At 52.6% G+C, this 26856-nt stretch overlaps 1 protein-coding gene across 23 annotated transcripts in view; it reads left to right on the top strand.

Moving 5' to 3' along the window:
• Nucleotides 1-26856, top strand: part of TTC7B (tetratricopeptide repeat domain 7B) — a 246032-nt gene that overhangs the window by 206648 nt on the left and 12528 nt on the right. For 19 of the 23 annotated variants that reach the window (XM_023628265.2, XM_070249758.1, XM_023628272.2 and 16 more), the window contains one exon: nucleotides 5526-5728. In XM_023628265.2, coding sequence (XP_023484033.1) covers nucleotides 5526-5728 — 203 coding nt within the window. Of the gene's footprint in view, nucleotides 1-5525; nucleotides 5729-6649; nucleotides 7489-26856 lie in introns of those variants that run through there. The other 4 variants (XM_070249756.1, XM_070249762.1, XM_070249755.1 and 1 more) reach the window with 4 other exon arrangements.

Here is a 26856-nt window from a genome sequence, read left to right as displayed (position 1 = left end):
GTCATGTGCAGGTGTGGTTTGGTGGAGCCTGGAGTGAGGACTGGTGGGTCTTCAACAGATAGCATTTCAGGAAAGTCCTTTTGGGCAGGGAGAACAGCACGGCAGAGGTGTGGAGCTAAGATGGTGAAGTGAACACCAGGCAGGGAGTTGGAAAGGTAGCCGGGCCCTGAGGTTGGATGCCAAGCGAACATTCGGGTTACAGTCACCTCCAGCAGGGAGCCTTCGGAGGTGAGCAAGCAGAGGGGGATCGATTTCCGACATCTTTCATAGTGACCCGGTAACAAGGACCAACCAAGGGATTCCAGGGAGGGCAGTCAGAGCTTAGTGTGAGCTCTCAGAACCAGGCCGGGAGTGTCCGCCACCCTGAGCAGCCCCCTACCTTTGGTTAGAGGCTGTCAGCTGCCAGCGACCAGGAGAGAATCTCTGCCCCTCTTCAGAGAGGGGCCTCTCAGAGCCCGCCCTGCATCTCGGACGTGGTTCTCGCTGGGAGCTGATCGCCGTTAAGCGCCCAGCCCAGTTTCCCTCGTGTTGCTGTTCCTCCGTACAAGCTCTTATCTCCCTTAATAAGCTCACGAGGCCCTTTGTTAATTTATTTTTTTAACTTGAATTTAGCCTCTGGTGAAAGGGTTGGGGAAACTTCGTGCGCTGTTGCTTCTCTGGCCTTTGACTTTCTTCCCTGACCCGTGCCCTCTTCTGACCCTCATTCAGCATTCATTAACCTACGACCTTTCCTTGAGCACCTACTAAGTGCTAGAGCCTGTGCTAAGGGATGCCGAGATGACTGAGGCTGGGAGTTGCTCACGGTTTAGTGGGAAAAGACGATGCTTATCACGGTTGGGAGGCTTTAGGGAAGTGTGAACAATACTCCTCTCTTGACCTCCTGAGCTCTGAACCAACTAAGGAATAGGGGAGGCACACGGAGATCACACCCCCAGCTTTGTTCCTGGGGAGGCCAGATTAGACAACACGGCTTGACTTCAGGTCTCCATCGGGCTCCCCAGTGCATCACAGCTGAGCTGAGTTCACCCATCCCGAGTGCTGGCCTCCCCTTTGCAGGGGCAGAGCCCAATGACGTGCCTGTGTGAGCATCCAAGGCACAAGGCACTGGACAGAGAGAGCCCCGAGGGGCCAGGGCGAGCAAGCCCAGTCCTTCTCCCAAACGCGTCAATCAGATGGGACCTGGAGGAGGGGCCAGGTGTGTGGCTGTAGCTCATGGGCCCCCGACAGAAACAAGAAGCAAAGATTGGAGGGTACCCTAGCAAAACAATATATCAAGGGGCTGGCAGAGATTCTAGAAGGTGCTAGGGGAGGGGCTGCGGCCCTGTGGATCGGGGTGGACGTTTGTGAAACCCTCTTCTGGGGAGACAGCGGTCCGTTTGAGCTGTGGACTCCCAGGAAGGAAGCCTTCCCAGCAGTGCAGGCTTACAGTAAATACCACGTGGCCTTGTTGGATTCTAGGGGACCAGCTGGGTGCCAGGCGAGGAGGCCCGCTCTGGGGATTTCAGGGATGCTGGGAAGCCTCGGCAATCCTTTCCTCTTCCTTCTCCCACCCCATCCCAAGGACTTGATTGATGCTGGAAATCCCACCACTGAGGTTTCATTCTTGGAGCCTAAGACTTTGGGCCACATTAAGATGCAGTGTCCTCAAAGAGGGGGAATGGCTGTTCTAAGCCACTGTCTCCAGGGAGCCAGGGTGAAACGGAAGGTCTACACCTGCACCCCCAAATATACTGAGTCAGCCAGATAGAGCTGCGGTGCTCCGACGAGCCCTTTACCTCTTTGTGCCGTAATTTCCTCACACTGCAGTCTCGAAGGGGATGAGGCTCGACTAAGCATGGTCCTCCTCATTTTCAGCTCCCTCTGGGCTCCAGGTTTCCACGCTCTTGGTTGATCCTTGCACTGCCTAGGAGAGATGTGGGCCAGCTTCAGATGTGTCCCCTATCTGACAAGGGAACAGGCCCAGAGAAGTCGACCACCTTGCCCAAGGCCACACACAAGGACCTCCATGTTCTCATGACACTGCGGTTCACAAACTGGGTACCCTAGAGCCCTGGGGTCCGCAGCAGTACCCCAGAGGCCAGAGAGGAGACCAAAGCAAGAGAGAAGCAAGCTGCCCACTCTTAAGATCTCTGTGGGAAAAAGACGTTCCACTGGGGAAAATGGTTTGAAAAGCACCACAGTACATTGTGCCCTGTGTCTTTCCATCTGAACTTAAAGAGGACAGATTCAGGAGCAGCCTAGGCTGTGCGTTTGTCTGCCCATCTGCCTCAGGAGCACAGGCCTTATAGTGACATAGGTTCCCTCCTACACCTTCTATGGCACTGAAAAGAGGTCCCTGGCAGCTGGATTCTTTCTCCCACCTTCGTGATCATGACTCAGCTCAGTCTGTCTTCCATTTTCTCATCATGTGAAGGGAAAAGTTGCATCAGACCTGTGGCTAATGAAGACACAGTGGTCAGTAAGACGCTGGGTCTCACATTTGGTCTCACGGGGGACCCCCCTAGAACAGGGCTTACACGTGCATTGTGCCCCTCTTTGAGTCTTGTTATAGAAATTCTGGAAGCATTCAGTCCCCTCTCCCAAGTTGGCCTTTTTCCATAGCGATCTAGATGGGAGAGGCCCAGTGCGTCTCACCCACCACAGACAGCTCTGGGCCCTGGGGATCTTGGAAATGTGCATAAACTCACCCTCAAAATGGAAGCAAGTCAGGAGCCAAGTGTACAGTGAGAGGAACGTTCTGTACAGCTCTCCCGAGCTACCGCCATGCTCAGGCAACCTAAAACCACAGTGGGCACACATCCGACTCTTGCTGGCGAGAGCTTGGAGAGAATTGCGTTACTGAAAGACATCAGACAGCCCCATGGTGTCCCTAGGAGCTTGTTCATTTCCCAGGAGGGGCCGGCTTTTACCTGGGCCCAAACCAAAGGTCAGGTCCATGTCATCTGTGTCCTTGTAGGGTCCCCGGGTGTAGTAGAAGCTCAGGAAGTACCTTGTGAGCTGAGTCTCTGGAGGACATGGGACAGGCGCGGTGCAGCATTGCCCCCTTAGGGCTCAGTGGTTGTGCTGAAGTGCCCAAGGTTCCGTGTCTGAGAGGTGCTGGGCCTCTCCTCGGAGCCCCTTGGGCCAGCCCAGCATCTCTGTGCTCCCTGTTAGGAGAGTTCTGACAGACAGGAGGGGCAGGGTGTCTGTGATGGGCAAGGCCTGCTTTCTCTTGGCCTGAGGAGTCGGTCGTTCGTGTGCGTGTGATCCCCAGGGAAGTGAGGGTGCTGAGGACAGGGGCCATCCAGGCTGATGGGGTCAAAAAGTCAGCAGTGCTAACACTGACCGCAACTGTGTGATTCGCGTCCGCCTTTTCCAGTCTCTGCGTATGAAGCTGCAGGTGGGGAGATAGAAAGGTGGATCCACGGCAGAGCTTGCTGTCCAAGAGCAGACCCAGGGCCCCTCACAAAAACACATGTAGGACGCAGCCATCAGTGAGGCACAGAGGCTGGCTCCCCTTTCTGCTGAAGGGTCAGAGATGGCTTCCAGGCATGGCAGCGATTGAGCTAGGCCTTGAAGGGGGCTGAGGGTGAGAAAATAAAAGAGAATAAACAAAAGCGTGTGTGGAAACCACAGTGGCTTACCGGGGCACAGCCCAGGGGCACAGGAAGCAGTAGGAGCTCAGGTTAGTAAGGACAGTGGAGCCGGTCCCCAAGGGCTCTGAATGCCAGGCAGGGGTATCTGGGTGATTTGGGGGCAGGGGAGACGCTGTTCGCTCTAGAGGCTGCAAGCACAGAATCCAGGCCAGGCTTTGCCACTGACTTGCGCTGGGACCTTGGACAAATTGTTCCACCCTCTCTGTGCCTCAGTTTCCTCAGCTGTACAATGGGGATCAAATCACCGTGCAGATAAGAGGAGAAATGAGAGCACTTCCTGGCACAAAGCACACGTTTAATGAATGTTAGCTGCTGCTGTTGTTACCGTTGTCATTCATTCATTCATTCAGCACCTATTTCCTGAGCTCTCACTGTGTGCCAGGCACTATTCTCGTCACTGGGGGACGCAGAAGTGGACGCACAAACACAATCCCTGCCCTCTGCTTGTGGCTTGCATTCTAGAGCGGACACAGACAGTAGATGAGTCAGTGGGTTTTAGGGAGGAGAAGCCAGCAGGGAACGGAGCTGGGTCCGCCGAGTGGGAGGGGCTGCAGTGTGGAGTAGGGGCTCAGGGAGGCTCCCTGGGAGGCTGTAGAGAGAAGACTGAGGGGGGAGGGTGAACAGAATGGAAGGCCCTGAGGAAGGAGCGGTTTCCGGTGGGCAGGATGACCGGCCAGAGCTGTGCCTCAGGTGGGACAGACGGCAGGAAGTAAGGGGCCGGAGGAGGCCCTGTCTCCAGGAGACAACTGGTGAGGAATGCGAGGAAAACAGGAAAACTTTCCTTTTGTATCGTGTTCTTCTGCCATTTCTGTCTTTGTGTGCGTTACGTTATACACGATATATTAATACATACGTCACTTGGCGATGTAGGCGCAAACGTCTTTGACCACCAGGGGAGGAGGCCAGTGGTCAAGGCAGGAACAGATGGGGACGGGGCTGCCCCAGAGGTCAGAGAAGGGGCAGTGGGCCCAGAGCGCAGCAGCCACCTGCCTAGGACCCTGGGCAGCAGTCTTGACAGAGGCGGCCGAGGAGTGGGACATGCTTGAAGGTGCAGGCCCAGCTCTGGACAGATGGTGCGGTGACCACAGCGCTCAGGAGAAGAGCACACTGAGCATGCCCCAGAGACAGACAGGCAGCACTCGCACACGCATGATGGGCTCTTTCAGGGGCCAGGGCTGCAGAGCAGTTTGGGACTCTCCGTGAGAGAGAGCTGGGGCCTGAGATTGGAGTAAAGGTCACTTTTCTGCTCTTTTGGAAAGTGACAGTTTGTACTTTCAAAGGGCTTTGTCGATGTCATACGGTTAATAGTCTCCCGGGTGCGGTGACTTTCCCTGGTCGGAGGGCAGCATCCGATAGAGCGGCCATTTTATTTCATGCCCATAAACACATAAGCCACAGCCTGCTGCCCTTGTCACACTTGGTGGCATCAGGAGAAGGGCTGGAGGGCAGAGCCGTTGCCCTGTGAGGGCTGTGCACCTCTGGTTTGCTTGTCCTTCGGCTCCTTCCAGCCCTTTCTCTGTGGTTGTCAGAGCTGAGGGCAGGTGTCCCAGATAGCAGGGTGCTCTAGGGGACCCTGAGGGCATGTCCTCTGGCGGGGCAGGGCCCAGGTAGGCCTCACTCCCCTCTCATTGGTGGTGACATGTGTCCCCTCCAAGGCCCCACAGTACCAGTGGCTCGATTCCCTGTGTGACAGCGGGAAGGACTGTCAGTTGGCAGCTGTTTCCACTTGTGCTGGGGGATTGTCTGGCCCTGGGCCCTGCGTATTCCAGGTGGGTCCCCGCCAGACTTTCACGGGGGGAAGGTAATTGTCCCAACCAGAGTCACAGCCGTTCGAGGCCTCTGAAGGGCAGGGAACCAGGAAAGCATCTGCCTCTGCTCTCCTCCCCACAGCTGAAGTCTACATTGGCATTGGGAAGCCTGCAGAAGCCACAGCCTGCACCCAGGAAGCTGCCAACCTCTTCCCAATGTCCCACAACGTCTTGTACATGCGTGGCCAGGTTGCCGAGCTCCGAGGAAACGTCGATGAAGCCCGGCGGTGGTATGAAGAAGCCTTATCCATCAGCCCCACCCACGTGAAGAGCATGCAGCGACTGGTGAGTCCGAGAGCTGGCTGAGACCCCCACTCTTAGACTGGAGCTCCCCTTGGAAGCAGGAGGTGGCTCATGACCCTCAAACCCTCTTCTGGCTCCAAAGGCCAGATGCAGTCAGCTTGCCAGGCTGTCACATTGCACAAAGCCAGCAGGCACCGTTCCTGTTGTAGTTTGTGCAAATGGAGCCTCTGGGACTTGGCAGTGCACAGCCTGAACAGCCGTACCCGGTGGTGCTGTTCACTCTGAGGGGAGAGTTTGAGTCAATGGCCTCCTGGCCAGTAGTCCAAGCCATCCTGTGGCTCTGGGCTTAATAAAGACATTCTTGTGGCCCTGGCACTGACATTGTCATCTTTTTCTGTGCTGCTTGTAGCAGCCACCTTGGAGGTGCCCACACCCCAGGGAGACGTCAGTACAAAAGCCAGAGCACTTTAAAAACCTGGGGGGCTTCTCACGTTGAGGGAACTGGAGACTCTAGCTTGTCACCAAGGCCACTGGCTAGTAGGGGCGTCCTATCAGAGGAGGCGAGGAACCAAGAGGACTCAGGTAAGTCACCCCAGTTTCCACACTGCACACGGCTGTGGGGCTCCCCAAAAATGCACACGTCCCTCTTGTGATGCCCAGGTCAGAAGCCGGGGGCTGCCTGCTGTCTCCCCTCCCTCCCCTGCCTGGAGCGGGCCGCCCAACTACCTCGGTTTCCATTAGGTCGGGGGACGGACTGGCCACTCTGGAGGGTTCCCTCTGTTAGGAAGATACACTGAGCACAGCTGCCCCACAAAGTCGCCGGTCTGCTGTTACCTTCCTGTAAGAGTCTGAATTGAAACTCAGAAGTCAGCAAGGCCCGAGGAGCCGGTGAAAAGCCACACTGTTTTCTCTGGGCCTACACGTCAGGCTTAGTTCTGAATTTTTGTTTCGTTCTTGTGGTAGGACGTCTCTGATTTAACGAACCACAGGAAAGAAAAGCCTTGTCATGAAGCTGAGGTGCCCTTGATGTCAGCAGCCCTTGGGAGCCCAGCATCCGTAATCAGTGCTGTGTGGTATGGGAGACGGAGCACTGGACAAAGAGTGTGAGGACAATTCTGGCCCCAGCAGTGTCACTCGCTCGCTCTTTGACTTTGGGGAAGCCCGTCAGCCCTCTGTACTCAATTTCCTTTCCGTAAAATGAAAATGTTCAACTAGATAGATTGTGAGTTTCCGTCCAGTGCTGAGAGGATATGGTTTTGTAACTAATAAGTAAAATATTCTCCGAAGGATTCCAAAGCCTTCGTTCTCTGGCCGTTTCTCCTAGTGACACTGCCAAATGCAGAAGGGGCTGAGCGGTGACTGCTGGTTTCCAACAGAGGCATGCCGAGCCCCCGAGCATTAGCACCGTGGAAGAGCCTGTGCTTCCGGGTCAGATCTGGGCTCAAACTCCACCCCCGTCCTTGCTCCTGGGAAACTGCAGGCTGTCGCTTACCCTCCAGGAACCTTGGTGCTTCTGTAATTGGGCTGTCGCTTACCCAGTTCATTCATGAGAACTAAATGAAGTGATTCACATAACAAGCCTGGCAGGGTTCCTGGCCCCTAGTAGGTGCCCATTAAATAGAAAACTGAAGACAATCATTTTCAGTTTTAAAAATAACCTTATAATAATTACAGCTACTTTTAATTTTTTTTCCCTTTGTTGAGCATTTTGTGGCTTGATACAGCTTTATAAATAATTTTACGTATTATCCAAACATTAGTCTGTTTGATTAAAAATATGACATGGCTTTTCATTTTGTCTCACTCTTGTCAGAGGAATTTGTAAAGAGCTTTCGAGACCTCTGTGCTTTTGCTAGAGCATCACAGAAGAGGTATTTCCGCGCCGTGTACCCAGCCTTTTTATTTAAAAAGGCAGTGTGTTTCTACCTCAGGGCCTATGAATTATTCAGAGCAGTATTTCTTGTTCATCCCCGAGGGGAACACATGAGACAAAAGATCAAATAGGAGAATCTCACGGGGGAAGTTTCTGTTTCACCTCTGGAGCTTGTCAAGACGCTGAACTCGCTGACAAATGCCAGGCGCTGTCCTTTCTGAAAGGAGCGGCAGTGGGCGCAGCACAGGAGAGCTGGTGAGCAAGGGCCCAGGTGATGGACCGACCTGGCCTGTTTGTCCATGGGCAGCGACGGAGCCTTCTCTGGCTCAGAGACATTAGCTGCTTTGGAGATCTCACCAGTAGGAAACAGTAATAATAATAAACTCTTAAGACTTTTTTCAGCGCATCCTGATATATTCAAAAACTGTCCAGAGTGGATGCAGGTTGAGGCCAACAAGCCTCCAGATTTTGAGGAGTTTCGAGTCTCACAGTCCGAGAATGTGATGGGTGTGACTCTCGAAGGGCGGCTTAGGTGGTTCCTTCTTGGCAACCTTGTAAATGATGCACGCTGGCCTGTGTTCTCCCAGGCTGCCCCCACAGCCCAGCCACAGCTGGCGGGCCCCCCACTGCAACCGAGGGAGGTTCCCCTCCAGTGGTGCCGCTGGACTTCCTGGTGACCATGCGTAGGAAGCCCTGGAACCCCAGGCCCTCCAGCCCAGGAACATCACAGCCCTCCCTTCTCTGCCTCCCTCCCCAAGCTGTGTGGGGAAGCTGGGATGCTATGACTGTGGGCAGAGGAAGGGAAAGGAATGGCCTTTGCATATACTCGCGGGCTAAGGAGGAGTCTCCAGGCCACACTTGCCTGGACTAGAATCCCAGTTCTGTCACTCACTAGCTTTGAGATCTTGGGCAAGTTACTCACCTTCTTTGTGCCTCAGTGTCTTCAGCTGTATAAATAGGGATAATATTAACACCAGACACGAGTTAAACACAAGAACTGAAATCTCTCATTGGGTCACAAAAGCTCCTGCCTCTACCTTCATGGAAACCAGCCTGGTTTATAAGTCCCTAAATTAAGAGGACAGGGTCAGCAGGAGATCAGAAGCTATCTTTTTACCAGGTCGAGTCCCAGGGAAGGGCCAGGGGCTTCCAAGAGGTTCCAAGAGAAGGAACCGGTTGCAGGCAGATTGTGGTCATAGAAAAATCCAGAGGATGGAAAGTGTGTCTGCGTCAGCACTAATGCTCAGAGAGAAAGGAGAGGAGCCGTAGGGACATTTGGGGGGAGTTGTTTGTTTTTTGTTTTTTTCATTGAAGTGTAGTTCACGTACAATAATCTCTTAGTTTCAGGTGTACAGCATAGTCATCTGACATTTACATACATTGTGAAATGATCACCATGATAAGTCTGGTAACCATCTGTCACCATATGGTTATTACAGTCTTATTGACTATAGTCCCTATGCTGTACATTATATCCTTGTGACTTATTGATTTTGTAACTGGAATTTTGTCCCTCTTAATCCCCTTCACCTATTTTGCCCATCCCTTCACCCCCCTCCCCTTCGGCAACCACCAGTTTGTTCTTTATATCTGTGAGTTTGTTTCTGTTTTGTTTTATTTGTTTCATTTTTTTGATTTCACATATAAGTGAAATCATATGGTATTTGTCTTTCTCTGACTTATTTCACTTAGCATAACACCCTGTAGGTCCATCCATGTTGTCACAAATGGCAAGATTTCATTTCTTTTTTATGGCTGAGTAATATTCTGTTGTATATATACACCACATCTTTATCCATTCATCTGTCAATGGATGCTTGGGTTATTTCCATATCTTAGCTTTTGTAAATAATGCTGCAATGAACATAGGGGTGCATATATCTCTTCGAATTAGTGTTTGAAGGAAGGAAGCCACATTGTCTGTTACAGGTAGAGACCAGGTGGCTGCTGGTGACTGCAGAGAACTGTCAACAGTCAGAAGCTTGTGATTGTTCCGTGAAGAATGATTGTTTGTTAACTTCTCTGGGTTGTTAGTGGCAGCATGTGCCAGATTACCTGACCCAGCTTGGAGGAGAGGTACAGTTTAAGCAGAAATGCAAACACATTAATATTGTTAAAAAGCAATAATGACTTGGAGGCAAATGGTGTTCATTAAAGTTAATAGAAGGTCAGATTTGACAAGAGAAATGTAAAGTAAACCCCAATGAAAATTGATAATTTTCTAATATTTATAGCCTTCCTCTATGGGTTTAAGTTCACATATAGAGAGAAGGGAGAAGAGAAATCATGTGTTTAATATTAATAATGAGTTAGCACATACCAAGGGAGGCGGAGAGCTGAGTGTGGGCAGATAGGAAGGGAGCAGTGGGCTACAGGGATGAGGAATTACAAAGTAATGTTGTTGACAAGGGGAGGAATTCATAGACTGATAGACTTTTTCCAGAAAATCTAAAGGCATATTTTCATACCATTTTTGCATAAGTGTATAAATTTACATATATTTGCATGCTATGTTAAAAAGCCTGTAGCTCCCAGTACCCAAAATGAATTAACACAACGTCGAGCAACATTTTCCCAACCAGTAATTCTGAGATCTAGAGTAAGGGGAGAGGAGAAAGATAGGGCTCACGGTGGACTGAGGCCAGAGGAACAGCATCCCTGGGCCATAGTACCCAGACCAAGGACAGACACGGAGACTCAGGGTAGCCAAGGACAGAATTACCGGCACAGGAATATCTGCTCGCCCTCTGATAGTGTCAGCCTGCGCTTTTGAGGGCAACGTGTGAGATTGGAGGGTAGGAAAGACACAAGAGCTTTCAGGAGAGAGATGAACGTGGAAGGGAGCCAAGAAGGTTGTGTAGAGAGGAGTTGATAAGGCTAGGAGGGGAAAAGTGTTACTGAGAAATAAATTTATCCTCGAGCATATTAGCAGGGTGCCCAGGTCTTCCTCCAACCACTTGACAGGTTGAGAAAACGTGTGGAACAGAAGCAGATGGTGGGGGTCGCCCAGGGCTTTCCAGAGTGGAGTGGACAGCATATGGAGAGAAGGAGGCGGACGTGTCCAAGGCAGCTTTGAAGAGGACTTTGAGCTGGAGAGGGACTGGCCCAGAGAAGCATGGGAAGGGGACAGCCTGGGGTGAGGGGCACCGATGAGCATGGAAGGAGAACGGTTGTTCAACCTGAGAGGTGGGCCTTCAGCTAAGATGCATCCGGTATAACAGAGACACGGGCATTTCAGAGCTGATGCTGAAAGATGAGAAAATAGAGATTAAAAGCACTAAGGGGCCATCGTCTTGAATGTTGAAGCTCCCAGGACAAGGCTGGGGGCCTGGAAAGGGACAGAAAGCCGTAAGTCATTCAAAGGAGGGTGGCTAGAAGCCTGGGGAGGGGGTAAGTTTCACTCTCTCCTCCAAAGGAAGTAGTGGAAAAGACCATTGGTGGAGCTCCCCAGAGAAGGGGAAGATGATTAGGAAGAGAGGCAATGGGTCAGGCCCAGGTGATCCGCCCAAGGAGTGTGGCTGAGGCCTGCCTGCCTCCACTGGGGGCCCCAGATGGTGGGTCCTAGGGCAGATGGGATACGCCACTGAGGCTGGCAGGGCTTTCTGCTTAGTGGAAAGACAGTGTTCAGGTTACTGTAAGGGGTCAATCTAAAATAGAATAAGCTTTTTGTTTTGGGCAGGCTGGGTCCTGAAGTGCTTGTTTGTCTTCTGTGGATGAATGGTAAGACGTGTGGATGAACGGTAAGACATGGAAACCCTCAAGTTCATCATGATGGCTTCAGGCTAAAGGTTTCATGCACAGGCTGTCTTTGAGGCTTTCTCCATGATGTTATGTTTTCTGAAACATCAGAAATCTGGAGTGGCATTCAGTGTAAAAACTTCAGAAGTGGTGTTGTGGGTCTGTTCTGAGGAGGTACTTTAGTAGGAAAGACCGGCAGAGAGAATGGCTGAGCTGTTTGCAAAGTGCGTTTTATTATGAACTATCTGAAGGCCCACCGCGCTGGTGGTGGGTTTCAAAGGAGGACATCGAGTGCGCAGTGTGGTGGGATGTGCTTGTGGATTGTTACTACATTCTAAGTTGTTTTCACAGCTCGAAAGGTTGATCCAGAAGTATTCGTCACAACAAGGCTGACTAACGACATTGTTCTGAGAAGGCTCTTCTGAAGTTCAAAGAGGGGCCTGAAGTCAGAGCTTCCTTTAAACTGTCTTCAGCTTACATGCTTGTTTACTGTGGGAAAATCCTTCATCCCATTATGCGTGACAAGCCAGAAGGATGGCAGAGAGGGTTTAAATCAAGGGGAAGAGGTGAGCTCTGGCTTGCCTGAGACAGCTTGCACTGCTAAATTATGAAACGCTGGTGTTTTTCTCTCCCATCTTTTCAAGTGTCCATCTGTTTAATGAGATTTGGGGGAAATTGCTTATGTCTCGTATTTTTTTAGTTAGAAGCGTGTTTTCCAATTTGTGTCTCTGTTGGAGGAGAGACGCAGCATGAAGTTGATAAACTTTTCAGGTTCGCTCCAGAGACTGGCAGCCTGTGTCTGTCTGACTGATCCACTATCTTCTAAGGGGGAGCTGGGGCCATGGCTGGGCAGGGTTTCACATCAGGACATCTCCCGTTTTGCCTTGGAGAAACCAGTCAGGAGGCTTGATCCCTTCTGTTACTCTGGATAACACCCAGGTACAATTAAACTGATGAAATAGAGTCGAGATACCCTTCCGCTTTCAAATGCTGATCTTTAGAAATGGATCTCTTTCATCCAAAGTATCGATTTTCTTTCCATACCTAGAATGATTGACAGGGATCAACATTTTGCCATAGTCTAGTGAGGAGGCTCTTTCATCTATTAATTGCATTTGATTTACTTTCAGGCTTAAAAAAATGCCTTTAAAATTAAGGAGAACAATTTTCTCCTTTGAAGGAAGACTTAAGAAATATTTAGATGTCCACCCTTTCCATGCATCTGAGTGCTTGTTGATAGTACTCTTTGAAAAGTGTACAGGCCTTAATTTCTCTAATATCTTTGCTTGCTGTAATTGGGATTCAAACTAACAGTGCAGAGGAAGCAGGAGTGCGTCCTACTGGAGGTTAGGTCTTTGTTCCTCCTTCCACCTTCTCTCCCTTCCTTTAATGGCACGCTGTGTTTTAGCTCCTTTGAGAGCTTGAGGCCCTTTCAAGACTCGATACTTGGCGTGAATACAACCTCAACCTCTACACAGAATTTTAAAACCTCGTATGCCGTCTCTGATGGGTTTGTTCTCCCAGGATGCAGTGAGATGGAGAGTTTCTTTTTTACTGATGGGAAACTACTCTTGGTGACCTGCCCCAGGTCACATGGCAAGTGAGGAGCAGAACCAGGACTGGAAGATACTAAGATTGGACGTTAGTCGAGTCATTTAGGAGTCTCCAGCTTGAATGATAGGATAGCATAGAGGTTAAGAGCATGGCGCTGAGCTGGCCTGCCTGAGTTCGAGTCCCACTTTGTCACTTACTGTCTGTATGGCCAGAGATAAATTCCTTAATCTTTCTGTACTTCCATTTTCTCAGTGTAAAATGGGGAAGATAATAGTACCCCCCTGTGGTGTTATTGTGTGGGTTAAATGAGTTAATACAGGCTGCACGATGCTCCATAAACACCAGCTGTGAGCGTTGCCGTCATTCTCTGTCATTTGGGTCACACCTGTGGTGGAAGCCCCTCTGCCTCTGTTTGACAGTGAGTGAGGCGTCTCCTTTCCCACCAAGCTGGCCATGGGTGTGGCTTTCCTTCTGAACTAGCAGGACTGGATTTCAGAGTTTGGAGGAGCTGCAGTAGAAATATAACATGGCACATGGTTGGCCAAAAGCACGGTACTTTTGCTTTTAAGTATGACTTTCTCGCTGTTTCTATCCAGCTGTAGCCCAGGTGATTAAGGTTAAAAGGAAGAGGAATGGGTAGAGGCCCCGGCGGGCATGACTTGTCAGGTAGAGACCACGAGCGTGTCTTCTGGCTGGGCTCAGACGGGAGAGCAAGCTGGACTGCTGTGGTAGACGGGCCCTCCCCATGGCCAGGGCGGGGCGGGCCCTGGACCTGAGGGCAGGCGCTTGTCAGGTACTGTAGATTGGCCTCCGCGGCAGAAAGGGCAGAACGTGTGATGGAGCCCAGCCAGATGTCACTACCTCTGAGAAGCCTTTCTTGACCCTCACGCACCCACCCACCCACCACTCCAGAGGGGCCCTCCACCCTTGACTTCCCTCTCTTGAAGCCCTTGTTGGACCAACATGGGGTTCTTTGTTCATGGATCCTGCTCCGTGGGGAAGGCGCCATGCCGGAGGTGACACACTTGCCTGTGTAGACCAGTGGTGGGGCATGGGGGAGAGAGAGGGAGAACAGAACAGCAACTACAAGTGAACTTGAACTTGAGAGGTGACATTATTCCCCTTTTACAGATCACGCCCCCCAAAGCACTGGATGCTGTTGCCCTTGAATAGATTTTGAGCAGATATCGTCAGAACATGCTGTTTTTGAACAGTCAAGATAACTGTTTCTTTGTTCAGAGGCCTTTTGGTGTTTGTTGGTGTGGCCTTGGCGCAAAGTCCCTTCCGACCACGAGTACAGGAAATGATGCCGAGGTGGGACTGGAGGATGCAGCCACACAGTTTCACATGATACCCAGAGGCCAGGTCAGGGCTAATTCATGGAACCTTCCAGTGCAGCAGGATCTCAGCATATTACAGGCCAAATTTCAGAGAGGATGTGTTGGGCTATAAGGCAGGACTTCTGTCAAGTGTGCTTGGCACAGCTGAGTCTCCAGGCTGGCCCGCAGCATTTGCTCCAGGGGCTGAACATGGCAGAAGGCTAGAGGGGCAGCCCTCTGCTGAAGGGCCCTGGGTGGGGGCAGTGGCCACCCCTCTCAAGTTCAGACCCTCTGTCCTGTTGTCCCCAAGCACATTCTTCCTTGTCAGATACCGTACCCCATTTGGGGAGCATAGTGGTCACCATCCTTAGACCAGAGACTCCTGTGGAACAGTGTTCTGTTAGTCACCCCCCAGTCATCTCTCCCCAAGAACACTCCCTCGTCCCTTGGTGGTGACTCAGGGCACATCCTTGGCCCTTCTTACATGGTTCCCCCCATAGAGTGTGAGCCTGCTGTCCCATCCAGAGCATGACCTTCCTCTGATCTTGGTCTCAGACTGAAGGAAACTCTTCTTTTGCCCCCTACCCCTACCCTAGACCCAGAGTAAAGCAGCTCCCCTCTTTCCACAGCACGAAGGCATCTTCTCTGCTTTCACATCCAGCTGAGAGGGTGGGCTCCTGTGGGGGGACCAGGGGGGTCCACCATGCTCTAACTGGGTTTGCATAGTGCCTGCCCCCATCTTTCGGGAGGAGATGACAGCAGGAGCAATAACACTCGCAGAGTGAGCCTGCCAAAGCTGGATCAGAGGGGCGAACCCAGTGAAGAGGATATTTGAGTAGGGGGAGATACTAGAAATTATTTGTGGGAAGAACCAGGTAAATGAAAGGGTTTTTATGATGAAAGCTGTGCCCTCACATCCTTTTGAAACTGAATATTTTTAGCTTAAAATATTTTCTGGTTGTTGAGCATGTGTGTCCCCTTGGAACAAAAGGACAGTCCCCTGGGAATCTTGGACTTCTGCTGTACCTCCTGGTGACTCCCATGTGGCCTATGGCCCTTCTTCCTGCCAACCCCTCCTGAGAAACGCTCCCACCCAGACAGTATCGTTGGCGCTGGGATATTCTCTGCAGAACATTTTCTGCCTGATTTTTGGGTCCCTCCTACCACTGCAGCATTTTCTCAGTGCAGGCCAGGGGGATGTGGCCTCAGGCCTCCGTGCCTTCCCCAAGGACTGAAATCACAGAGCCAGTGTAGGCTCTGAAATGCAAGCCATGTCACTAGGCTCACTCCTTTGCTGCAGCTTAAGGAAAAAATTAATTCTGTGTTTATTTCTATTTTCTGTTTTGCAGTCTTAGATGACTAATTACAGGCAGCGCAGTTCAGTGTCTCATTAGTAATTATGATCTAAAATTATTTAGAATCTGACATACTCTACCCAAACCATTTATTCTTAGAAATTCTGCCCCATTATTCCAGTACGATGTGACATTTCGCCTCCCCTGCCTTCCTGCCTTGCCGCAGATCCTGCTCCGGTGTGGAGCAGGCTATCCAATCCAAGTTCTCACTTCTCTGGGCTGTTCTGTGTTCTCAGATACCGGTCCCTGATTCCCCCTCCTTATTTCAGGCCTCCCTGGATTTCAGCCCTGCTGCATCTCTTGGATTCCTCAGCACCCTCCCCCTACGCTGCCTGCTTCTAAACTCAGCCAGAGGGTAGGGCTGCCACCATGAGAAAGTGGCATTTGGGGCCACCTGGGCTGGCTGCTTCTAACCTGGCTGGTGCCTGAATTGCTTTCCCATCATTTGCTGCTGGTCGCAGAGCCTCCTCACTCAGTGCTCCTGGACCCTATCTGTGCCGTGTCCACCCCATGCATTGTCTGGACCTTTAGACTGAGCTTAAAACTCTTCAGCCCAAAGGTCTAGGGAGGTCATCCCGTGAGGAGTCTCTCCCAGGTGCTGTTTCCAGTTTTCCTACAGCAGGATGAAGGATGAGGGCCTAGGGTGGACGGGCAGCAGATGAAGCCTTTGGACCTGACACTCACCAGAGAGTTGAAGGCATTGCAGGATCTAGAACGGCAATGAGGTTCCCTAATCTAAGCACCCCCTTCTACAAGCCAGACAGGGGAAGGAAGTTGCCAAGGGCACAGAGCAGTGGGTGGCAGACCCACCGGGAATCCTGACTCTATCACTTATGAAGGTTTCATGCCCACTTTCTCTATCTGTAAAATGGGACAGTGGCACCTGCCTTCTTGGGTTGGGGGTGATGGGCAAAGAGATCAGCTCTCTGAATTCCTCCAGGGCAGACCCTGGCCCCAGAGAATTCCGCCCCTTGCTCCGGTGGGAGGAGTGGAATTTCTCACCATCTCCTGAGGAGTGGAGGACTCCAGCTCTGTGTCTTGACAATCAAGCAGCGTCCACTGAGCTTGTCTCCTTTCTCTTTTGCTCCCAACTGGAGTGAAGTCTTGGTCTCTCCTCTCGCCTCTCACCTCCCTAGATCTGTCTCTCCCTGCTGTGTAGCATCCCTTCTCTCAGCTGCCCCAGCCCCGGACATGCCTGCATTGCCAGCCTCAGTGCTGGTTTACGAGCCCTGTCAGACGCAGGAAAGTTTCCAGGTTAGCCTTTGGCACCCGTCCTGCGGCCAAGGGGCTGGGGGTGAGGGGTTGCTTAGGTGGTAGGAAAGACAGATGTACCAAGGACAAGCGTACTAATGACAAAACACCAAGAATCACCAAGTCTCAAGCCCTCAGGCTCTGGGAAGGTTGTGACTTGGAGCCAAGGCAGGCCCCTCTCCCCTGCACAGATCCGCAGAAGCCTGCTCTGGGGCGCTGTCCTCGCAGAGCCCCTGCACCTGGAAACCAGTGAGCACTGCTAACCAAGGAATAGGGTGCAGGTGTGCTGAGACTCCACCCGGGGGCCTTTGGGGAGAGCACTGCCCAGGGTCCAGGGTGGCCTTGCCCCTAATGTGCCTCTCCGGGCCTCAGCAGCCTCCTGGGGAGAGAAGAGAACCACAGTCTGAGAGCCCCCCTGCTGGCTCTCAGGTCTGGGCCCCAGCGTCCAGAAAGCTCCAAGTCTCCAGGAGCCTGAGGAAAGCCCTTAGAGAGCTCCTTCACTAGGTAGTTCCTCTGCCGAGGCTTCTGGGACCTTGCCCTGGCAGCAGTTCCCTCTCCCCATGGCGACTTTGCCCCTTTCCCTTCCCACTAGTTTCACTGGCTGATGCCTTCTCTCCTCCAGTCTGCTCCCGCCCTCTTCTTATCCGCTTGGTATTTACCTGACACCTGTCTCTTAGAGCACCTTCGCAGTTATTGTTTTTTTTTCAAGCCTTTCCGAGCATCAACTAGCTAGTCTCCCAAAAGGCTTGTGAAACAGGAGGACTCAGGGTTTGCACGCCTGCCCTGAGTCAGGTATTTTTCCTGCTTTACTCTTAGCATTGCGTTCATTCAGTCACTGGCCATTGATCCAGCACGACAGCCTCTTAGTAATTGTCGCAAGTATTAAATGAGATGATGTATGTAAGATGCATGGAAACCAGCTCTGTGCCAGATACTGGACTAGCTTATATCTGAGGATATAAACAGGCCACTCCCCTCAAGTACTGAAAGTCTGGAAGGAGAGACAGACATATATAATTAAGTATAAGAAAAGCCATAGAGACTCTGATGGACAGATGAACAGGGCACAGGGCCGTCTGTTCTCATGCGGGGAGGAGAGACGGAAGAGGCTCCACAGAGGCTGAGTAGAGATATGGACACTTCCACAACTTGGGACACAAATGGAGTTTAAATATATGATAAACAAACCAGCTGCTGGAGGTATGTATGGGACAATTAGGAAATCTGAATGTGGACCAGGTGGTAGATGAGAGTAAGGAGGTACTACTAATTTTCTTAGGTGTGGTGTGGTTGGGCGGTTATATAAGAAAACATGCTTATCTTGTAGAGCTTCCTGCTGATATATTTAGGGGTGAAATGTCACAGTGCCTATAATTTACTTTAAAATACTAGCCCTTCCCCCAAAATAGATAAAGCAAATAAGAAAAATGTTGACAGTTGTTAAATTTAGATGATAGGTATATAGATGTTCATTCTATTAGTCTTTCTACTTTTCTGCAGCTTTGAAATTTTTCAAGATAAAAGTTTAAGACAAAGCAATGTGATCAGTTTTGCATTTTGGAGAGATCATTCTAGAAGCTGTAGAGGATAGGTTAGGTGGAAGCCAGGAGATACTAAGGACTAGACTTAGCTGATAACACATCGACAGTCCAGGATAAGAGATATGGAGGAGGTAGACTCAGTAAGGCTTGTGAGGGAATTGGAAGGTTCTAGGCTGACACTCAGATACCCAGTTCAGGGACCTGGATGGATAAGATGCCTTCACCACCATGAGGGGACACAAGAGGAGGAGCAGCTATGGGAAGAAGGACACAAGTCTGGTTGGCCATGTTGAAATTGGGCGACCTGGCCTGTGCAGGCAGAGATGCCCTGTGGCATGTGGCTGCATGGGTCTGGAGATTGGGGCATTTCTGGGGCTAGAGCCATGGTTAGGGGGCGGTGGTAACCTGTAGGTGGTGGCCAAAGCTGTGGGAGGGCATGAGACTGCCTGAGATGTGAGTCTCAAAGAGGAAGAGAGAGAGGGCCAAGGACAGAACTCAGGAGCACTGACGTTTCAGGAGCAGAAGGGAACTTTGACTAATGAGGAAACTTAGCTTCTGATAATTTACACAGTTTTTCCTCATCCACCCAGCTAATCCCAGTTGTAGCTGGGCTTCGGGCCTGACCCTGCCGGATTCACAAGCCCTCCTTTCCACAGCCCCACTCTGCTCTCGGCTTAGGGCTATGGCCAGTCCTGTACCCTGTGGTGGTCTACATGATGTCCATGAAGCCACCGCGCAGGAGAAGGGACTCAGTCAGCACAATCAGTCTTTGATTAGCATCAGGAGAAGAAATGCCTTGAATTAGAGACGCAGCTTCCACATGGACGAGCTGGGGGCTCTTGGGCTTCTCTGGGCATCCGTTTCTTCCTTGTAGGTGGAGATGATGGCATCTATCCCACCAGGCTGTGGAGAGTTAGATGTGATCCCATGTGTGAGCCAGAAGGACTTTAATGGTGTCTACCAATGACTGTGTGCCTTGGTTCTTGGGAGAAATGTGAAACATCTCCTCCTCATGTCTGTTGGAAGCCTGATTCTCTTGCCAGGTGTCAGTCTCCCAGGGGAGGGTGGGTGACCCAAGCTGATAATAACAGTGCAGGGAATCTTGGACACACACACACACACACACACACACACTAAGCCTGGGATCTGGCCTTGCCAAGAGGCCAACCTTGATTAGATCTGTAATTGAAATTCTGGCCAATGTCCTTCCAAATGAAGCAGAAGCAGCTGGCCCACCCCTGCAGGGGAGCCTATGGGATATGACGCTGGGTCTTTTTTCATAAATAAAGGAGCAAAGCATGCCAATTGTAGAAATGGCCCCTCCCCTATAGTGCTGCTTGTCCCCGCAGTGTTTCTCTCATCCTCTGCGTCAGGGCAGCGGGCATCAGACAGACGCATGGGGCTGGAATCAAAGCACAAGTGAGGAACCCTGCAGGGATCTCCCAGAACAAACTGGAAGCAAAATCTGCTTCTTCCTAAGGACAACATGCGTTTTTCCAGGCCTTTCAAAGCCAGGCAGGTCAATCGAGTTATAATTGGCTCTCTAATTAGAACTCCCACAAGCTGTTAAATTCTTTACCTGCTGCCTGGTGTCTTACACAAAGGTGACAAATCTGCGTCTGCCTTTGGAATGATTAAAGAAAGGCAGCTCCCATCCCATCCTCTGGCCAACAGCAGCCCCCTCCAGCCACCCCTCCCACCGCAGATGCCCACACACACACCAGCGGGTATGACATGGGACACAGCACAGTTTACAAGAAAATTGGCTTTAGGAAATCAGGCTCAGAAGGCTGCGTCGCTGAGTGATCTTTTGGAGACTGACTGGGGAAGACAAAGCCCCCGGCCCATCTTCCCAGGTGTCAGACGTGTTCTCAGGGTGTTTCGACAGCGCCTTAAGCTTCCCCAACTCAAGTTGCTCCATTACAGAAGAAAACGTATCTTTTTTCTCCCCTTCTGTATCCTCAACCCTGAGGAAAATAGTTTTGTGCTGACCCCCCTCAGCCATCAAGATAGCAGTGAGATAGAGCTTTGGCGACAGGATGGCGTATTTATGGCCCCGGCATCGCCTCCGTTTCCTTGTGGTCCCTCTGCTGTTGTGCCAGGGCCTCTTGCAGCTGCTGCCAGTTAGTGGATGCAGGTAGCGCCTGCCAGAGCCATCAAGCCCGTTCTGCTCATCTCTGCCCAGCTCCACCTACAGTGACATCATGGGTGGCTTGAAATCAGCCGTGGTGGGAGTATTTATACCACGGAAATTGGCAAATGCTACAAATTAGGGCTTTTTTCAGAGACCCAGTTTACTAGCATACCACAGGACTCACATAACTAGATGATTTAATGGGGAGAAGGGAAGCAAAGGAGATGGGAGGTAGGGAGCTGTGGACATTGGCAGAGAGGAGCACGAGTGTCCCTGCCTCAGGACTTCTGGGGCAGAGGATGCTCATGGCACAGATACAGTGGAGCTCACCTCGCCACTCTAGGTAGAGAGAGAATAGCTGAGTGGAGGCTCGGGGGAGAAAGAATGAGACTCAGAATTGCCCGGGCAGGTGGCAGGGAGCAAGTATGGTCGGGACACATTTTGGAGCAAAGACCCATGTTTGAATTCCAGCACTGCCATCCATTGGCGATTTGTATGACCTTGGACGTGCTATTTAACCTCTGTCATACAGAAATGGGAATTCCACCCTGACAGACTGGTGTGAGGTTGAACATGGTTCTGAGCACCTACCCAGCACGTGTGTGGGAAAAGAAGGTGCCGGGCTGAGTCTCTGTGCCATTTCTGCAGCAGCCGTGCGGCTCCCCGATGGCACGTAAGATCTACCTGGCAGCTGTTAGTTTTCTGTACCTTCCCTTTTCCCAAGACAGCGTGGCTATGAGAGTCATGTGTGAAGTGAAGAGGTCCCCCGGAGGCTGTGGAGGATGGACATGAAGTCTCCCCGTGGACCCGCCCTCCCCCATTCTTAGGGAGAAGGAAGGGACTCTGCCCAGCAGAGCATCCCCGTCGGAGAGCAGGGGGTGCCCCAGGGGGTTACAGGGAGGCCAAGACCTGCACCTCCCAGCTCCTCGGCAGCCAGAGCCACGAGGTGGGTCGCCCCGGGCTGTGAGTGGCCCCCTCTATGGACCCCAGTGAGCGGTGCAGCCTTACCCTTCCTACGTCCACACGGTGTGAGGGTCACATGAGCTTAACCACGGGAGCAATATTTGTTGTTGCTTTAATTTACTCTACCGATTTCCCCCTTCTCCCTCTAAATGATTGTCTGAGCCCCGCGGGGATCATTTTGGAGCTCCCTGTGCAGGCATTTGGCTTCGGAGAAGATTCCCATGCTCCTTGTGAGCATGGTCCATTAGACGGCAGGTGGCCGGCGCATATCAGCTCGCCCGAAGGCCCCTTACAGGGGAGCAGACACATCACTGTGCTCTTCCCATCAGCGCTGGAGGGGGATTTTTGAGGAAGCAGCTCTAATCTTGGTGCTGATTTAGTCCACGTTAAAGTGGTCAGTGGTAAGAGCTCAAGTGTGTGGGAAAAGAAGGTGCCAGGCTGAGTCTCTGTGCCATTTCTGCAGCAGCCGTGCGGTTCTCTGATGGCAGCTGCTCCCTGCATGTCCCCAGCCGGTCTGCTGCCGGTCACTCTTCCAGCCCTGGGACAAGGTCTGAGGGCTCTGGGGAGAAAGTTTATAACAGAACCCAGGCGTGAAAGTCCCCATTTCCGAACAAACCGCTGTTTTTCTTTTCCTCACTAAATCGTAGCCTTCCTCGGCTCTGATGCCAGGAAAGCCGAGAGGTGCAAATGAGCAGGGCGCTGCCCACTGGGCCCCCCAGCCCGCCTTCCTGCCTGGATTCCCTGTTGTGAGTTCTCTTGTTATTTGTGGAAAAAATTTTTTCCAAGGCTTATCAATTCCAGTCCTCCCTCCATCAGAAAGTGTCTTATCATTTCTGTTTGTTCCTATTTAAAAATGGAAAAATAGTTAATGCCAAACCCTGGCAGGGATGGGGAAGGTGCTCGCCAAGATGACCACGTTCCCTGTGGCAGGTCGTGAATCACCCAGCGTTTGAGTGGCGGCGGGCTGTTGAGAGAGCTGTTCCTCCCCCTGTGGCAGAGCACCGTCCCGGGTGGGCCTGGCGTGGGCAGCCCCCCAGCAGAGCCTGTTGAGAACTCGGACTGTGGGAGTGCTCTGGCCTTGTGTCATCCTGGCAGCTGCTTGTGTAGCTGGCCTTCTCCATGAAATCCAGTTGGAACCTGCACCCCAAGGCGGCCTTTGGGGTGTGGCCTAGATGCCCTGCTGGCCATCCTGGCTGAGGAGCACACCCAACATCCCACCACCCAGACAGCACCCTCTCCACTCCTGGTCAGCCTTCTGGAAGCGCTGTTCCCCTGCACTCAGGGGTGCAAGTTGGCACGGAGGCTGGGTGAGGTTTCCACACCCTTCTCATGGTGGACCCTGGCTGGATGGGAGTGGGTGACTGGTGCAGAACTGGGAGATGACACCCATTCCACAGCTGTCTGTTGAGTACCCACAGTATACCAGGCTTGTACCAGGGACCAGGACTGCCTTTCCATCCACAAGCATTTGCAGAGTGTCCACACAAGTCTCTGGGGATACGGAGATGAGTCCTCATGGCCTCCACCTCCAGGAGGCTGAGTTCCCTGGAAGTTCTCCTCTGCACTGTTGGCTTTTTAGAGCTTTCCAGAGTTTCTCAAAACCCAAGAGTCTTCCAGTACTCCCAGTGAGCCCATCTTTTGTCACTCCTCCACACTGGGCTAAAGTGTGTCCAGCCACGGGCTGTCTTTGAAGGGTCAGAGGGAAATCCACACTGCACTGCTCGGTGACCCCAAGGGGCCCCACCAGCTCAGCTCACTCACATGCCACACACATTGTGGAATCAGAGCAGAGCCCGTTCCTCTCTCTCCTGTGTGTGACGCCATGCATAGTGAGGAGTGACATTCCATGGCTGCTGTCCTGTTTGTGGCCACCTTGGCTGCTAGAGGGCGGCGCTGTGCCAGGCCTTCCTCCTCCAGGAAGCCCTTCCCAGCCATGTTGGCCACTGCCCTTGCCTCTTCCTGGAATGTGGTGGGCATTCTACCCTGCAGACCAGAGGAAAGAGAGGCTGCCCTGTGGTGCTGTCTGCTCCTTTCTCTGATTAAAGTTTAAGCCCTGAGAGAACAGTTACACACTGGTGGTGAAGCAGGTTGTCCAGAAAATACTTGTGGGACAGATTTTACCAAACCCCAGAGTTTTCGTCTGTGATCATCTACTCCACCCCTTAGTTTTCCAGGTTGGGAAAGTGAGGCGCAGACAGAAGGTTCTGCCTAAGTTGGACAGTTGGACCACAGAGCAGGCCTGAGAGGGCGTGCCCTCCACCAGCCAGATGTCTCCCAGCTCCGTCCTCCTGCCCCAGGGAAGGCCAGGATGCCTCAGTGGAAATAACTGGGGACAGGCTTTGCTTTCAGTGTTTGGTGATAAATGGTTGGACCCAAGTACAGTGACACCCAGTCAGAGGCATGACACCCCCCCCCCCCCACCCTGTCTGAGGGCAGATAGAAACAGAGGCCGGCTGAGGGTCTGTTAGGGTCATTGGGAGGGCATCCAGGCCTTGCCCTCAGGAGCGGGCCCGGGTTTCTCGGGCCCTCCTACTCTCGGCTTCTCCCAGGAAGCCCCTCAGCTCAGCTCTGCAGTGGTCACATGGGAATTGTTTTCTGACCGTGGAGAACCTCCACTTCCCCACCAGAGTTCTGGGGTCGTGTGTCTCCCCCTACCTCCAGCCCTGTCCTCACCAACTTGTGGGGGAGCTAGGTGTCTACCTGGGCGACTGTTCTCACTGCTGGAAGCTGGGGTCCCAGGGCCCCAGGGGAAGGCTGGGCCTGAAGCAGGACCCAGTTCACTGAGAGCTTCCCAGAGGCCCGCACCTCTCTGGCTGGGCTGCACAGGCCTGGGGTGGAACACCATCTTCCCACACACACCAGGGGCAGCAGCAGCCTCCCCTGAGGGTGCGAGGCTGGGCCTCGGCCTCTGGAGGGTGATTAGCACCAAACTTTCCACTTCGTGGATAACGCAGGGGAAGTGCTGACTTCCAGGCCACCCCGTGCCTGACTTGTTGTTGGGGAAAGTGGATAAAAATAAATAAATAAGTCAACCAGGGAGCTGTATAAATAAGTCGACAGGAGTCTCTTGCCCATTACCAATGGAAAAGTACGAGCAAGGGGAGCCGTGTTAGCACCGCAGAACACGCTGGCTGGGGTGTGGCAGGTCCCACAGCACCAGGGCCAAACTGCGGCTTTCTCTCTCCCAGGAGCTGGTAGCTGGTATTGCTGTTCACGCCAAGCCCCGAGCTAATACTCATCGCAATAACAGCGCGTGATTTAAATGGCAGATGGGGGGAAGGGAGGCTAGAGATTCGTCTGGAGGATTACCAAGAAGTGTCAGGCTACAGAGCAAGGCAGGTGGGGGACCCCAAGGCTTCCTCCTGTCCCCCTCCACCCCTTGCCAGGGCCCCGCCCAGCCTGGGTGGCGCAGGGGCAGACCCGAGATTCTTTCTCGCCGATGTCCTTTGATATTGCCTGGGACTTGGTTGGTCTGGCCGTTCTCCAGTTAGGTCAGAGCACCATGGGGAGCTTTGGGGTGTCATGCTGGTGTTTCTCTGTGTGTGCTCATTGAATTCATGAGTGCCTTGCCTCAGGCTGCAGCCGGCGGGGAGCTCACCCGACCCCCAGCACAGGATTCCCCTTCACCCTCCCAGCCTGGTCTCCAAGGAGGCTGCCTGCAGCAGCGGGGGACGCCCAGGGCTGGGGCTGGGGGCAGCTCCCAGCCAGCGTCCGCGCTGTTTGTCAGGGAGGGAGCAGACACCTGCTTAGTCTCTCCAGTGCTGAAGTCAGAGAGGACCTCAGGCACACCGATGTTGACGTGACATCATCCTTCCATTATTAAAGTCATTCTCCCTCTCTCTTTCCTGACTAGCAAAATCGCCACACCGTCCATTCGGAAGGGCGAGTAGAGGGACTCTGGATTCTAGACAGAGGGTTGTAGTTGGGCTGGATGAGACTGCCGGGGGCACAGGGTACCCTTTGCTAATTTGGAGTTGACCACCTAAATCATCTCATCCCCCAGCAAAGGTTACAGGTAGGGGTTTGTTGTAAGGGGAGCACAGCAGGCAGATTGCTGCTGGGGTCACAGGGAAGGGAGCTGGGCTGCTCCTGTCCTGTCCTGCTCTGCTCAGCAGAATCCAGATTGAGGGACTGCTGGGTGGGTAACCCTCCCCGCCCCCGTGAGATGATGCTGGGTAGGGTGAGCATTCTTCACGTTAAGCTGATGTGGGCAACCCCATCAGGCCCTTTCAAGCTAGATCCTCTGGTGGTCACCTGGGTCTGGAGAGCCCACGGTCTGGCCTCCTGGAGTCTGGCAGCCCCCACATGGAGGAAGGGCCTACAGTGCCCAGGCAGGCTGACAGAGCTGGCCGGGGAAGTCCCCAGAACTTCGCCCCCAGGGAGGGTTGCTCTCTGGGCAGTCCAGCCGTGAGCTGTGGGGTTCAGAGCCAGCTAACCCAGAGAAGGCCTCTTGGAATGTGTCTCTTGGTCCCCTAAATGGCCGACACCCTCTCTGGAGATGCTGGTAGCCTGACATAGAGCAAAGAGTCCTCAGGAAGCCTGGGTTCTCAGACCCAACTTGGCCTCCACCTAGTTGGTCACTGAGCCAGGTACTTGCCTTTCCAGAGGCCATTACCTCATTTCTCCTTCATCTCTGAGGCCCCTCTGGGGAGTGGCTGCCCAGGAGACAGGAACCTGCCCCAGACCGTTCAGGTATAATCAGGCAGAGGCATCAGACCCAATTTGGGGTGGTAGCGCCTCCTCTATAACTACGTGGGCATGAGCCAGTCACCCTGATTCTGAGCTTCACCCTTGTTTGTTTAAAAAAAATGGTGAGAGCATCATGTTATCTCTTCCGGAATTCCTCCTTATCCTCCTTCCAACAGGCCTCGCTCTGGCCCAGACTCTGGGTCCACACGTGAAAGACATCTGTGCCTGGCTCAGGAGCTCAGTCTGCGGGAGGACCCACAGCAAACCAGCCCCTCCAGGCCAGAGAGGGCAGGAGCATGGCCGGGTGACAGCCTGTGCCACTAAGTGCCCGGCGCCTGGTGCCGGAACATGCACAGACACTCAGTGAAAGTTTGTGGAAGGGAGGAAAGAACTAGAAACAGCTTTGCTTGTGGCAGAGTGAAAGAGCCCCAGCCTGGGAACCTGGGAACCAGGATGCTCCTCAGCTCACTCCTGTGATCTTGGCAGAGTGCTCGAGGCCCCCTTTCCAACTGTGAAATAAGAAGCCTGGCCCTTTCAAGAAGGCTGCCCTTCCCTTCCATTGCTGACCACTCTCTGGTGCCGGCTGCAGAGAGTAGACAGGCTGTGGGTCTTTGGTGCTGGAAGCTGCCAGACTGGCTGTGGTCCTTCCCCTGAATGTCCCACCAATTCCCACTGACCATTCTCTAAAAGCCACCACAGCCTGTGGATAGTTCGGCACCAGTGCTGAAGCACCCAGTTTCAAAGAAATTAGGC

This window comes from Equus caballus, chromosome 24 (assembly GCF_041296265.1).
Source record: "Equus caballus isolate H_3958 breed thoroughbred chromosome 24, TB-T2T, whole genome shotgun sequence".
Classification (NCBI taxonomy): domain Eukaryota; kingdom Metazoa; phylum Chordata; class Mammalia; order Perissodactyla; family Equidae; genus Equus; species Equus caballus.
Note: the sequence above shows the minus strand (reverse complement) of the source record. Positions and strands in the feature narration are given on the sequence as shown.